This window comes from Eschrichtius robustus, chromosome 7 (genome assembly GCF_028021215.1).
Source record: "Eschrichtius robustus isolate mEscRob2 chromosome 7, mEscRob2.pri, whole genome shotgun sequence".
NCBI classification, from domain to species: domain Eukaryota; kingdom Metazoa; phylum Chordata; class Mammalia; order Artiodactyla; family Eschrichtiidae; genus Eschrichtius; species Eschrichtius robustus.
Genome location: NC_090830.1, coordinates 3,923,390 through 3,939,655, shown reverse-complemented (window position 1 = coordinate 3,939,655; position 16,266 = coordinate 3,923,390). Strand labels below are relative to the sequence as shown.

Sequence of the window (16,266 nt, the reverse complement as noted above, 5' to 3'; positions counted from 1 at the left end):
TCTAGTTCTTAAACTTTGAGAACATCGAGACAGGTTCATTCTTTGATGTTAAAGCTTAATTGCTATCTGGTACGTGAATCACAGTGGTTGCTTCAGCATTTATTCAAAGCACATGGAAAGTCTTCCTTAAAGAGGGTTTGAGGAGTTCTGCTTACTAGTTGTCCCAGGACTTAACTGGGTTTGTCCTCACAGTCCTGCATGTAGTTCAACATTAAACCAGAAAGGTTATATTACTATTTATATAAATAACTCAAATACCTGAAGACAATTCTACGTAGTGGTTAATGGGTACACATAAATATGTCCTAAGATATAAAAAGCATATGCAAAAAGGATAAATGCCGAATTCACAATACAGGTTACCTATGGTGAGGTAGGGAAGAAGGAAAATTTGATTTGGGGGGCGTGGGCAGTTGCAGAGGGAACCCCAAACTGCATTCTACGTCATAAAAAGAAGCAATACGTGGAAGCAATTAATTTAATTCATTAATAAAGAGCAATATGCAAATACAGAGAACAATGTCAGACATTGGTTAATAGAGATGATGTAACAGGGAACTAAGGAGTCAGAAATGTCTGCCCTCAGGGACCTTACATTGTAGTGGGGGCCAAGACAGTAAACGAAACAAATTATAGACTTTGGTAGAGGGTGAGAAAGAGACGAAGAAAAAGAGGGCTAGTGAGGGGGGAAGAAAGTGCCACAATGAACAGATTTCACAGAGCCGGGTTGAGGGAATGTGTGGTATCATTCTTTGTATTTGTCTATATGCTTGAGATATTAAGTAATTTTAACAGAAATCTTTTGTAAAAGGGGGAAAAGGTTGTGTTACTGCCCCATGCTGTCTCTTCAACCAATAGCAATTTACCTTTTCAATCACAGGCTCAACAAATTATTTTTGATTGCACAGCTGTAAAGACGTCAAAGTAGCAGAGTTCGTATCTTTTTAGCAGGTTAGAGGCAAGCCTCTCTTTGATCAAAGATCCCTATATATACAGTAAAGTGAGACCAATTCCATGGACAAAAGGTAGTCTTTTAAAGCAACCAAAGCAGACAGACCTTACTCCACAAGTGAATGAGCCAAGATCACACAGAGTCAACTGGAAACATAGTCTCGGTATACTTTCTTTGCATGGGGAAAGGCAGAGGAGTCACACTGAGTCGGAAGCGATCTGTGCTGAAGCTTAGAGCCGCCTAATGCACAAATGCTCCTCAAGGTATTAAACAGTTCCTACCCGCAGTGAGGAGGAGAAACCCAGGAACACCTCGCAGAACTCCTAAGAACCTTGGTGATCCTCTGACCACATTTTGGGTCAAGCTTTGAAGTACAATTCACAGCCATTTATTTAAAGAAACAAAATGCCAAGGCATTTACCCTTTAAGGACTCTATTCCCAGGTTTAACTAAAACATGATACGGGGTACTTGGTAGGTGAGAAAAAAATTCAAGCAAGGCATCGTTTCGTAGTAGAGATGCCTGATACAAACTTATGCACAACGACTTTTAATTTTAGAGTAATCATGCACCATGCTGATCAGTAACTCTGAAAAGCCAAGTCAAGACAAAGCTCTCTTTGCCCACGTATAACTGACTTGGCATGTGGCTTTGAGTAGGTACTCACCTGCCCTCATCTACGCTGGCCTTGATGACGGCCAAGGTCCCTTCCAGGGCCACTCACTCTATCATTCTCTGTCAATCTCAAGAGGGCAGCTGTCTTCAGTCTGAACTAGCTCTATAAGAGATTTTTAGAGCCAGAAGCAGCAAGAGAAATCATCTAAATGCACCCTTTCATTTTAGAGCTGAGGAAACCACTGGCCTGGGAGCTGGTGTGACTCAGGAAAAGTGATGGATGCTGCCAGGAGAGGAATGGGTAGCAGTCACCATGGTGACCAAAAGAGCTGGGTCCCATCCAACCAGCGAGTTCAGAGCATCTTGAAGGGCAAGTAGGATTTGGGGTAAATTATCCAATAATACTTGGGAGGAGCCGAGTAGGGGTAGCTTCGTGAGTCTGAGAGTACGCAGAAGCAAATAAGAGAGCAGGAAAAACAGGAGTTGAAAACAAACACGAATCTCAGCTTCTTTTTGGTACCTATTGGTAGAGCTACCAGCTATCAATTTGCTGCCCACTTCAGTGAACCAAGGCCTCCTGGGGGTGCAACTTGGGTTTGCTGTACCAGTTTGCTCTACTAATTTGTTTCCATGAAGCAGGCAACACAGGATGGATTTGGGTGTTTCATTACACAGGCTGACAGTGCTATGGGAGTCCATATTCTCTCTGGCCTTAGAAAGAACAGGGCTTCCAGTCTTGTTTTTTCAACTAAAAAAAATCTTATCTTTTCAGCATCGCTGAGGCGCTCTTACACTAAAGACCAGAGAAGTTCGAGGAAATGGTACCAATTAGGATCATGATTAATTCCCCCTGAAGTTCTTTATCAGAGCTGCCCTTCCATCTCCTGTGCATCTAATCCCACAGCCTATAAAGAGTCCACACCAGTACTGCCAATTCGGACAGAAGTAGATTTTCAGTGCTTGCATTGCCCTGAGATCAAGCAACCCTCAAATCTGACGGTATACGTTAAATTTACAGCGTACAAAGTCAGAAATTCTTGCTGGAATGGAAATATCAGCCCAGGGCTGCATTCCTTGCCTGTGCAGATGATTTTTTCTGTGCTGGTCTCCATCTGTAATACTCTCCCCCATCTCCTTCCTCATAATAGCTAACAGCCTTTTTAGTTCAGTGTTCACGCAACAGGCACCTACTCTCTTCCATTGCCAGACATCAAATTCTCAGGCTAACCCAAGCCCCTTCTGACTGCACAGTCTGTGAGCACGCGGCAGCAACGGATACAGCCAGTTCGTAGAATATTTATTTGAAAGGCTGCTTTGTAATTAAGTCAGGTCAGTGGCCTCCCGGCCAAACTCTTTACTCCTCTTCAGGAGCCCTTCCTCCCACTGAAAGTAAATTAACGTGGCACCAAGAGTTCTTATTACATTCCCCAAATAAATACACAACGTCTTCAATGGATAAACTTAGAGTGTAAAAATAGAGCTGGCTCGTCTGAATTCACAGCCCACCCTAGCTGCGTCTTTGCAGTGGGCAGACACTCACCACTAAAAAAGCAGAAAAAAGGGGCAGCCAAGAGACGGCTCCCAACACCATCGCACTTCTCTCTCAGCGTAGCATTTTCCCATTTAAAGAGAACCATGATGCTGGGGTGGAGGGAGAAGTGGCGGAAAGGAGTACTTGGCCAAAAAAAAGCCTGATGAGAACTTTAGCATGACCACTGCGCTCAACGACAGAATTCTGGAAGGTTTTAGTGCACCTTTTCAAGCTACTTTGTTTTAGTCTAACCGCCATATTATCATCATTTCTATGGGAAAATATATTTTGAACCCCAAACATCTGACTGAAAAAACGAATTTTGGAAGGCAGCCCATGACAACTAATCCATGTAAGGGCTACCATATACACGGAACACAGACACAAACTTTGTTACAACGTACGGCAAAAAGTACTTAGAATGATGGTGCCACAAGAGGTGTATACCAGATGTAAGAAATAGCAGAGTACTCTAAGACCTACATTGACCAAACTCTTTTATTAGTTGGCTGTTTTTCTGTTTTTTGTTTTTTTAAAGAGCTAGGGGTAAATCCTAAGAAAACAAACACACAATTTGTGTGGGGGATTAACACAATCCCCCAAAACTTTCCAAGTTAGGTAGCATCTGAGAGCCATTAACAGTTCAGCTCGATTTCCTAGCAATTTGTTACATAATACCGTAGATGTTCAAAGTGGGGACCTTGGAGGTATATCAGAATCACCTGGGAAAATAAAACGTACAAGGTTCAAAACATGACTAAATCAAAGTCAGAAAAATGAATGCAGTTTCTGCAATGGACTGAATGTTTTTGTCCAAAGTCACATGTTGAAGCCTAAATCCCCAGTGTGATGGTATTCGGAGGTGAGGCCTTTGGGAGGTAATTAGGTTTAGCTGAGGTCAGGAGGGTGGGACTCCCATGATGGGATTAGTGTCCTTTCTAGTCAGGAGCGACCTTGCAGCTTGCTGCTCTCTGCTCTCTACCAATTGAGGACACATGCAGCCAGCAGTCAGCAGAACTCCATCAAGCTCCCTGATCCTTGACCTCCAGCCTCCAGAACTGTGAGAAATAAATTTCTGTTGTTCATAAGCCAGTCTGTGTTATTTGTTATAACAGCCCAAATGAGCTAAGACAGTTTTGTTTATACTGCAAGAGTAGAGACAGTAAAAGATATTACCTCATTCCATCCTACCTTGCCAATACATTTGAGTTAGTCATAGTTTTACTTATATATAGGAAAGAAGTGACTAATAGGATTCATGAAGGGACTATTAAAACATACCACATGCAAATGATGTGAAAAGCACTGAAATCATGCACAATGGTCCTTGCTCTGTGGCAAAGGTCCCTCACAAATTAAAGCAACAGAGACAAGTAAAGTAAAACTTAAACACTGCCTCTGTTGGTGTGGCTATCAGTGGAATTTTGCTTAGCCCTGGCAGTTTTCCTAGGCTGGAAGACATCTGATCTTTGCCTTCTGGAAAACATATATATATCTTTAAGAAATCAAGCAGCCAATTTGTGTTATAGATAAGACAGGTGTTCATAGACTACAGAGCTCCCAAGGTACCTATTTGATTAATCAAGCTGCAGCTGGTTTCATAATTAAAAACAAGTTCTAGTTCATCACCACTGGCTTGTGTAATGTTGAGCCCAGAAAGAGCCAATGGAAGTTCATCAGTAAGGAGCAAGACAAAAGGAGAGAAAGGATGATCACTTTCAAGTCTAGGTGGTCAAAAATTACAGTTGAAAAGAAATTTATCTATGTGCATCAGAAACATACTGATAGGGGGACTTCCCTGGTGGCACAGTAGATAAGATTCTGAGCTCCCAGTGCAGGGGCCAGGGTTCGAGCCCTGGTCAGGGAACTAGATCCCACATGCATGCCACAACTAAGAGTTCGCAGGCCACAACTAAGGAGCCTGCCTGCTGCAACTAAGACCTGGTGCAACCAAATAAATAAATAAATTTTTAAAAAGAAAAAGAAATATACTGATAGAAGGAATTCCCTGGTGGTACAGTAGTTAGGACTCTGCACTTTCACTGCTGAGGGCCCAGGTTCCAGCCCTGCTCTGGGAACTAAGATCCCACAAGCCAAGCGGCATGGCCAAAAAATGAAAAAAAAAAATATATATACTGATAGAGAACAGAAAAAGATGCAAAAAAAAAATCATGAAGAACTATACAGCAAGATAAATAGGGTCGGCCCTTGGGTGAAAGTAATGTTGGTGGTAATTTACCTTCCTACCTTTTCTGGCTCCCACCCAATTTTTTAATGAACATTTACTATTTTTATAACAAAAAAATTTAAAGACATCTAATCTTAAAAATTAACAATTTCCTAATAGTACATCCATTAATTTAGGATATTAATTCACATATCTAAAATACAGAGTGAACCAATAAACTCTCAGAGGAGAAATGATAGTGAAGGCTTAGCTATCTGAAGACAGAATTTTCCAGATAGCCAAGAGTTAACCTTCTTTACCATAGCTTATAACTTTTTTCTTCTCAAACACTGTGTTCCTATAAAAATTAGATTTGTTCTTTGAAATGGACAGAACTTCAGGATAATATTAATACCCCATTAATATTTAATATGTGAAAATAACACTTTCATAGTTTACCAGCTCAATAAATTTTGCTTTTGTTCAATGATACTGAAAATGAAGGTCTTTTATGAAATAGATACACATATTATTAGTCAGATTTATATGGTTTCTGAGCTTAAGTTTTTATCACTTTGACATCAGCACAGTATTATACAAATGTGCATAATGGGTTCATAATTCCAGGGGACTCTTTTACCAAATAATTACCATCGGTGGAAAGCAGGTTTCAAAGTCTGGGGTGTAAACTCTTTTGCTACATCAAGAGCCCAGTGGAGAAATCCTGGGGAAAGAACACATACCATAGTGCATGTTGCAAATACACTATCACATCAAGAAAAAATATCAGTGGCAGTTGTTTGGGGAGGGCTGTAGTCTAGGTAATGTTTTTTCATGTTTGTACTTCTATGTTTACATTTTCCACATTTTCTTGAGAGAGCAATGGATTACTTTTACAGTGCAAATGCTTGATTAAAGAAGTTTTCAAGACTTCCATAATTTGAGATTAGTATTTGAAATCAAACTTCAAAGGATGCATAGGGGTCACTAAATTTCAGCTCCTTAATGCAAATGAACCCTCAAGGAACTTGGTAGTTCTTTGGAACCAGCAGGTGGTCCCCAGAGCTACTGCCACAAGAGCCCTCCCACTGCCAGAATCTGCAAGGGCAGCCGCTGGCATGAATGGAATTCTAATAAAACCCAGTAAGGCCACACTACCCGTGGACTGAAGGAAATACCTATTCCAACTAAAAAATCAATCAAGGATGCAAACCTGAACATGAGCCACTAGCCACTCAATTCACTGCTAAGTCACAAGGTCACACAGATGATCTGTGTAACTCACTAGGGTCAGGCATTGTAGCTACTACAAATAAGTAGCATCAGAATTGTATGTGGACTGATTGTGACGTCAGTTGGCTTATATTACCTTCTAAACAAAAGAGGCAGAAAGGCCACCGTGTTTCCTTAACTTAGAACCATTGTTCTAAGAGCTGGAAACCTAAAACGTTCCTTTCTTCTTTATAGAACTTAAAATACGCTAAAGGTTTCCTTATTTCATTTTTAGAAATTGAACAAAAAAAAGAAAATTTTGTGCCGAGGATTGAAATTCATTCTAAATCCCAGCCCCTGTGCTTTGCTACAGTTGTAGATGGTGAGGGACACTGGGAGAAGTGGGTGTCACCCCTGCAACGCCCCTGGAAGCTGGGGTCTTGTCAAGTCTCCGTAGTCACCTGATGTTGGCTAGTGGCTGAAGGTAACCGCTGGGCACGTGCCAGCACCGAAGCCTTCGTGAGTCCTAGTACAGCCACGTGGCTGCCTTCTCCAAGACACTCACTGGAAAGACTAGCTTATGTCCTCAAAGACACCACACATGCCGACTGCCAAAACCCCTACTCTTCCCCTTCCCGGTAACAAAGAAGAGGGATTCAACTTCACGTCTTCTGCAGGAGCTCTCTTCTGTGTTCTCAGCGTCTCTACTCCATGCAACCTGTATCTACATTTTACTGCATTATCTTCTCTCCCATCTCTGTCCCCTCTCACATCCCTGCTTCCCTGCAACAAGGCTCGATTTAGATTTATCCAGCCCATGTGTGTTAATTAACAAACAATTAAACCAAGTGCCAAGGAGCTTCAGGTCCTTCTCCGGCGGTTACGCGGGAGGGGGGAAGCCTGCTGCAGCAGTAATGCTGTTCCCCTAAGCACAGCACGGCACACAGCATCCCTCGTCACTGTCCCCAGGTCCACTGGCCTCCCTGGACCAGGCCCCACGGGGCCAGGGACCTGACGTCAGCTTTCTCAGTAGAGTCTGTGGCAGACGGCAGGCGTGTTAATAAAGGTGTGTTGAATTAACACAGAATGTGTGCCACACAAGGGCAGCATGGACAAAAAAGACAGTCACACAGATGCATGGATTAAAGAGATGGGTAACCAGATCAAGGAAGGTGGTGAGACGTTTGAGGCTCAAATAATATGCATGCTCATATTCCCGGAAAAAGGGGAGGGCAAAGTACCACAGAAATTAGATGAAAACTTTGATTATTAATGGCAGCACATACAATTTTTGGAGCGCTTACTATATGGGAGTCACCAGGGATACAGGGTGAGGTTAACATTGTACCTTCCCTCCTTTACCTTCTGAGGAGCTCACAGAAAAGAAATGATTTAACTGTTAATTGCTGTTTGTGTACCAAGTGGTACAGGAAAAGGACTGAACGTTATGGAAACACTTTGGAGCACAGGCCCCAAAGTGACTAGAGGAGCAACCTGGGTAACAGTTAAATAGGGATGGGGCAGGGGAGGGAGAAGATGGGCCAGGCAGAGGACACAGATCCATGGAAACCTGGGGGCAGGAAAGCACTGGGCACATCAGAGCATGATTTTTAAACTGCAGGTTGTGACCCACTATTGGATTAGGAAATTAGTTCAAGTCAGTTGTCACCTACATTTTGGCTAAAAACGAAATAGGATTGAACAGAAAATCAATGCAAAGCACATAAGCAAGTGTTTCACAAAACTTGTCCCAGTCATAAATACAGTTACAAAAACATCAGTGTACTGGGTTACCGTGTAAACTTATTTACTGCTGTGCAATCCACATGGGAACAATTCTGTGCAGGGGAACAAAATCTGCCAGCCCAAAATAGGTCTATTTGGTACGAGGATTAATTTAGGCTGATTGTGACATAGAGAACAGACTGGGGGTTGCCAAGGTGGGGGAGGGGTGGAGAGGGAAGGATTGGGAGTTTGGGATTAGCAGATGCAAACTATTATATATCGAGGATGGATAAACAACCAGGTCCTACTGTACAGCACAGGGAACTGTATTCAATATCCTGTGACAAACTATAATGGAAAAGAATATGAAAAAGAGTGTATATGTATGTATAACTGAGTCACTTTGCTGCACAGAAGTAATTAATACAACATTGTAAATCAACTATACTTCAATTTTTAAATAAATAAACAAATAAATGATTCAGGCGGATTCTTTTTAAGGCCCCAAAGAATCAGGAGGAACCTCTGACCTTCCCCCTAACTGCCTACAAGAATGTAGGTAGAGGACCTGTTCCAGAAAGGGAGCTATCACCATGATAACGGTAGCATGACCTAGGTTTGTAGAGTGGGAGGAATCCAGCAAAGCCTGTTTGTTAAAATTCCTCTCTGTGTCCCACCGTCTCTGCCTAGCAAACATTTGTTTGCCCAACGTTTGCTTTTCCCTCTTCATGTCAATTGCCTTCCTCCCATCCTCTGAAGTTCCAAACCTCTGCCCACAACAACCTCTTTTGTCTTTAGTGCTGAAGACAGTATTAAAGTGCGGGTTTCGACAATTTTGGCGAATTTTCTCTCCCATGTATACATGTCATTAAAGTTCTGTTGATTTTCTCTGTCTCATGTCAATATCATTCTTCAACCTGCCAGAAAAACCTAGAAGGGAAGAGGATAATTTCTCCTTCCCCGACAAGAGAAATGAAAGAACTTCAATAAGGATGGAGCGTGAGGAGAGGCAGAATGGAAGATTTATCCCCCCAACAAACCTACAAGTTAGAGAGTATGTCTGTTTCACAGAAGAGGTCAAATTGCTGGCCTGAAGTCACACAGCTTATTCCGGTGAAAGGGAGATATGAACCCAAGAGCGTCCCGAAACTACAGGGGCTAAGATACTGTAATTACACGTAGGCGCTAATAAATAAAATGACTATTCCAATCCTAAAGCCTACCTTGAGAAATGGGTGTCTGTGCTTTGGGAAGAAAGAACATCTCTGATAAGAAAATACACCCCAAATTCTAGAAATAACTGAGACAACTTTACTGGGCCAACCACAGGAGAAAAGAGTAAGAGGTCTAGTACATGACAGGCATCCCGGTTCGTCATTAAGTGTTAGCTGAATTACATGACTAATTCTCCAACTAATTTATTCCAGATTTTTCTACTGTACTAGCTAATAATATTTAAGTGTCAAATCCACCTGTTTATGGCTGCTGTTTTCTTCCTTCCTATAATTTTCTGTGCAAAGTGCACAGAAGGTCCTCACATCTGCTAAGCTGAACTTCACTTAATAAATAAGCTAATTTGTGCCTTTTCATCCTAGTTATCCTCTGGAGAAGGAAAATCCTTCCTAGTTGACAGAACACATTCTGATGAAGAGCTCTTGACACTTAGAGAATATTTTAAGTTCGAAACGTTCTTATCACCTAAATGTAACAGTGACCACATGCTGGAACAAAAGTCTTCAAATAAAGATTTATAGGCAGTGCCCACCAGTGTGTGCTAAAAAGAGCCCTTAAGAGTACTAAAGTCATATTGACTAAAGTAATCCAGTTTATTAGACTAATAAACTAATTATTAGTGCTGCAAAGACCTCCTAATGTTACATTTTTCTGAACATGCTTTTTTACATCTGCTTATAAAGTATCTTTTGGAGTTAGACATTCAGAATGCTAGGTTGTGTGACTTGAAGAAAGCCTCGATCTCCCTCTGGGTTTCCTTCTCTGAAAAAGTGTGAGCAGGTGTGAGCAGGCGGGGCCACCTACAGGCCAAGCTGGTCCATTTTCCTCCCAAGCCTGCTTCCTAGGCAGCAAGTTCTGCAGGAAGAGGAAACAGGTGCAGGTAGCTGTGGTTCCAAAGCCTGGGCAGATCTGATGCCCCTGCCCCTGGATTTCCTCATGATTTCCCCACTTTCTCACATCCCCATGAGGGGCTGGGGACAAAGTAACGACAGAGGTAGTCTTCCCCTGCAATGTGGCCTTCCAGCTCTACAATTCTATGAATTCTCATCCTGCAAAACAACGACAGAACCATTGATAGCCCAGAGCCCTTGATGATCAAGCTGGTTAACATTCCCTTTTTAAAGAATGAAAAGATCTCAGATTCTAAGAGAAGAACAAATGCTATCTGACTAATTCGAGGGTCCATGCTGAAGGCCTGACTTTTGGTGAGATTAACTTAAAATTAGGCCTCCAGCACGTGAGTTACTTGGAGCCCACCTTGCAAGGAGTCTAAGACTTAGTCCCAAAACCAGATAAGTTCTGCTTTACAGAGAATAGGCAGAGTGCCTTCTTTTTCTTTCTTTCTTTTCTTTTTAAATTAATTAATTAATTCACTTATTTTTGGCTGCGTTGGGTCTTCGTTGCTGTGTGCGGGCTTTCTTTAGTTGCAGCGAGCGGGGGCTACTCTTTGTAGCAGTGTGCAGGCTTCTCACTGAGGTGGCTTCTTTTGTCGCGGAGCGTGGGCTCTAGGCACGCAGGTTTCAGTAGTTGTGGCACACGGGCTCAGTAGTTGTGGCTCATGGGCTTAGTTGCTCCGCGGCACATGGGATCTTCCCAGACCAGGGCTCGAACCCGCGTCCCCTGTATTGGCAGGCGGATTCTTAACCACTGCGCCACCAGGGAAGTCCCCAGGTGCCCTCTTAAAAACAGTTACAACCTAAGCTACACCTTCAAAACAAACATGTTATGGCCAACACGAATCCCTGGCAGAGGCCTTCCAATACCCCTTCTGCAGGTTCAACCCATTAGGTTCAAACTATAGACGATTTTTTTTTTAATTCAAGTATAGTTAATTAAAGATGTGTTTGTTTCAAGTGTACAGCAAAGTGATTCAGTTACACACACACATATATATGCTTATTTAAAAATTAACAGCAGCAGCTACCTTATGTTGAGCGCTTATGTAGCAGGCATTATGCAAATCACCTTATACTCTCTCTCATTCATTGTACCTGACACAGGTTTGCTATTATTGCCATTTTACAGATAAGGAAACTGAGGCTCAGAAATGAACTGGTTGAGACAACTAGATAGTCACAACCAAAAGAATGAATTTGGACCCTATTTTACACCACATATAAAAATTAACTCAAAAGGAATCAAAGACCTAAATGTAAGAACCCAAAAAAGACAACAGGGGTAAATCTTCGTGACTTTGCATTCTAAGATATGATACCAAAACACAGCAACCAAAGAAAAAAATTAATAATTGGACTTCACCAGAATTAAAAAACCTCTATGCTTCAAAGAACACACTCAAGAAAGTGAAAAGAACACCCACAGAAAATGAGAAAATATTTGCAACGATGTATCTCATAAGGGACTTGTATCTTACAAAATACATATATTATATGTATAAGAATATATAAGGAACTGTTATAATTCCATAATAAAAAGACCTTGAATAGACATTTCTCCAAAGAAGATATACAAATGGCCAAGAAGCATCTGAAAATATACTCGACATCATTAGCCTCAGGGAAATACAAAACCACAATGTGATGCCACTTCACATCCACCAGGATGGCTGCAATAACATGGTGCAGCCATTTTGAAAACTGTCTGGCGTTTCCTCCAAACGATAAACAGAGAGTTGGCATGTGACCCTGCAATTCCATTCTAATTTCCAAGAAAAATTAAAACACGTGTCCACACAAAAAATCGTACATGAATGTTCACATTACTCATAATAACCAAAAGGCTGAAACAACCTGAATGTCCAGCAAATGATGAATGGATAAACAAAATGTGGTACATCCATATAATGGATTATTGCTTAGCCAGGAAAAGGAATGAAGTACTGATATATGCTACACCATGGATAAAAATATCATGGTAAGTGAAAGAAGGCAGTCACAAAAGACCACACACTATATGATTCCGTTTATAGGAAGTGTCCAGAATAAGCAAATACACAGAGACAGAAAGTAGAGTAGTGGTTGCTTAAGGGGATTAGGGGATTGAGTGACAAGGTTTCTTCTGAGGTGATGAAAATGTTCTAAAATTGATTTTGGTTATGGTTACACAACACTAAATATACTAAAAACCACTGCATTCTATGCTTTAAACGGATGATTTTAATGGTATGTGAATTATATCTCAATAAAGCTGCTAGCAAAAAAATAAATAAATTAAGATATTTAGCAGAGGAAAGAGGTTCACATCTGGTTCCATTCAAGTCCAGTACCCAGGCCCTGAACCTACCCTACACCGCCTTTCAAAGTACAAATGACAGCTCTCCAGGCACCTGTCTAAATCCACACTTTATTTAAACTCTTCCAACAAAGCAGCGGCAAGGCACGGGACACATAGGATAATTGCCTTCAAACAGCTTTTAGTTTTAAAAATATGTTTATTGTCAGATAGAAGAGTAAAGGCATGTACTACACAGATATATTGTTATAATGCATACTGCAGCACATGCCTTGGCTCTTCTGATAATAATTTCAGTATAGGATATATTATATTATACAGACTATGACCTATCGTAAATATTATAATACAGATGATAATCCCAAGAGATGGCCACAAGAGAGGATCAGATCACATCCATGGAAACATGGAAGACATTTATTTCTACAGTAGAAAAAAAACAAACATTCCCCCCTAAACACCGACTAAAATTACTTGTAGCTAAAACAAATAAATTCCCCAACATATAATCATCCTAGACATACCCAAAAGAAAGAGGGGAAAGTTTTAGGATGGTGTTACTTTTCTCCATCTTATTTAAAATGAGGACTTGTAATGGCCTATATGGGAAAAGAATCCAAAAAAGAGTGGATATATGTATATGTATAACTGATTCACTTCACTGTACACCTGCAACTAACACAACATTGTAAATCAACTATACTCCAATAAAAATTTTTAAAAATTAAAATTAAAAAAGTAAAATAAAATAAGGACTTGATATCCCAGATCTGAGGATAATTTCTAGTTTAGGGCTTTGCAATGCACACATTCCATTATGGAAATCCATTTCTTTAGTGCTGAGGTCTGAAATAAGCCTTACAGCGGACTAAATCATTAACTTTGGGAGAATGTATGCCTTGGGCCTCATTTTAAAAGCATTTAGTTACTAAAGTTTCCAAAGAGCCTTAAGACGGTGCAGCCATCCATCCTCTCTCCCAGGGACGGTAGGATCAGCCAGCCAGCCCCCTTCTCTTTCTGACTCTAGGCCACTACCTCCACCTTGTGGCCACAACTAAACTCTGGGGGTCAGCGCTCCAAAGTCTCCTCAAGGAGCCTGTAAACAAATACAAGATAGAAGCTACTTCCGTTATTGGCAGCCATCACAGGGAAGGTATTGACCAAGTGAAGTTCTCACAATACCAACCACTGTGAAAATTTCACCTGGCCACTTGGTTAACTCTTGATTAACAAGTACCAGTAACGAGTTCTTGGTATGTCAGGGACTTAAACAAGAATCTTCAAAACTTTAACTTGAAAAGAACTGGCTATTGCCTACCCTGGAAATTAAACAGGTGAACTTTGGAACAAAATGCTTTAAGCTGGGGGCAGGGCCGGGGGGACGTGGAGGAGTTTTCTAAATTTAGAAATTGCATCTGAATTCCAAAGAGGACGGGTAAGAATAGATTACTCTGGATATGTGTAAAAACAGCCAACCCTTGGAAATGAAACGTTTTTGTTCTTTAACCTAGAAGGAACGGAAAAATTTCCAAGGCCATTATTCATAGTCTTAGAAAACCCAGTGACGTTCCACCCTTTGATATAGGGAGACACAAGAATAACACAAAAACCAAAAGTCAGTCCAATTAGTTTAAAACAAACCCTGACTTCCTCTCAAGCCTGACATTCCCGTCACCGTTTCAGTCTCAAGTACAACGATGAAATGAGAATGGTCCTGAGGGTGATTCAAGAACCAGTCAGCATGGATTAAGATGCACAGAAAGATCCTAAAATTGGGGAAAATCAGACAACTTTGCACGAAGGGCTTGGCCAAATCATCAAAGTGGTAACTGGGATCCACATCGCAAAGAGCTAGAAAATGTGAATACACCGAATTTGACATGGAAACCAGGTGGCAGTAGACTACGGTCAGCCTCTTCTAACTTTGGGAAAATAAATTAGCATGGGGAAAAGCACTAGGAGCTTCTGTCTGACACCCCAACTTGGAAGGACTGATAACGGTGGCCCACGATTCTGTGTGTTGGCAGATAAGGACCAGCCTGGCCTCCTAAGGCAAGACCTGTGCTCAAATACCAACATCTACCAAGGGCAATGGCCAAGGAAACTGTGCACTATCACCTTCCGCCTTCTGTACCTTTTTAAGCTTGCCACTCCTGGCTTTAGTTTGTGCTTCTCTGCTTGCAAATGGAAAACCTGGGCCCAGAGAAGTTGATGAAGTTAATGCAAGGTCACAAAACTCATTAGTGGCTGAACCAGGATGAGCAACTAAGTCTAGGACTCCATACCTGTATCAACAAATCTAGGTGGGAAAAGACAGGGTTCATATAAGGTTGCTAATAATTCAAAGACAAAAAATGCTAATTGTTCTGAAGAACCCTTGAAAGAAAAGTTTTAGTTCCATAGCCACACTGTCTCAGGAACTTTCACAGAAACGATCCTGTGGTTAAAAACATATTCTTCCCCCTTTTGCAAAAGGAACCTAACATTTCCTGCCTATAAATCAGTACATCACAACGTATCCCCTGAGACTTTATTAACTGTGGTTAAAAAAAGCAAAAGTGTGTGAAAGAGTGAGCAGGTGCTATGCAGATCTGCCAATGTGTACTTCAGATAGGAAGTCGCCACTGTGGGAAGAAAAAGTTGAAAAATATTTTTCACTGATATTCCTCAGGACCTCTTAAAGCTTGAAAGAACAGTTGATGATATGAGAAATATATATATATATATATAACTATAACTATCCTAAAAAGGGTACAGAGAGAACCATACATTTTTACCTGTTCTAACGTAAGCTGCTTAGAAATGGTATCGTTCTCCAGTTTTTTAATTTTCTTCATCAGTTTGTTGACCTGGAATTCCTGCTCCTGCTCGAGATGCTGTTCTAGTTCAGCTTTCTCATGCTGCAACTGGAAAACGAAAAAACACAGATGTGGAAATCAAGACACTCAAAAGCCATGGGAACAATGGCTCCAAAAGCTAGTTAAACCGAGTATAAGATATCATAAAAGTTACATTAGTCATTTCTGCTCATATGTCCAAGTGTACACCTAGTAACTTGCTCCTGATTCCTCTAACTTATAACCAAAAATTATAGTGCATAGTCAGAGGCACTTGATTTTAGTCAAAAGGCCAAGAAATGATAGGGGAAATATATCAGAGCATCAAACCATGATTAAACACCGATTTCAATTTTTAAGAACATGTAAGTGGTTATCTCTGTAGGGAACAACTGGGGATGAGGAAAGGAAGAAAACTTACTTTCCAGCATATATATAACCTTTTGGTACTCTTAAATTTTTATACCAGGAGCATAAAAATTATTAAAAAAATAGAAATTTTGCAACTGTCGGTTTTTATTGAATGAATTACAGTTTACTTGCATTTATGCAATGTGTGGAGAGAGGGAAGAGATGCTACAATCACAAAAAATACTTAGTACATTATTCTGAATGCTGTTTCCCAATGTACTAGGTAAGCATGCTTGGCAAAAATAAGTACAAATAATTAACTTTCTGTAATGAGACCAAACATCACTCCTCCTACATCTTTCCTAAAAAACCAAGAGGCAAGGCCTCTTATTTATGAAATTAAAAGATAAGGTTATGGTGTTGCTGCAAAAGAAATTTTTTAAAAAATGTA

The 16,266-nt window shown here is 40.8% G+C and overlaps 1 protein-coding gene across 1 annotated transcript in view; it reads right to left on the bottom strand.

Annotated features, from left to right (window-relative positions):
• Nucleotides 1–16,266, bottom strand: part of CCDC6 (coiled-coil domain containing 6) — a 109,226-nt gene that overhangs the window by 22,222 nt on the left and 70,738 nt on the right. The window contains exon 3 of the mRNA XM_068547496.1: nucleotides 15,405–15,533. Within this exon, the coding sequence (XP_068403597.1) occupies nucleotides 15,405–15,533 (129 nt within the window). The remainder of the gene's footprint in view (nucleotides 1–15,404; nucleotides 15,534–16,266) is intronic.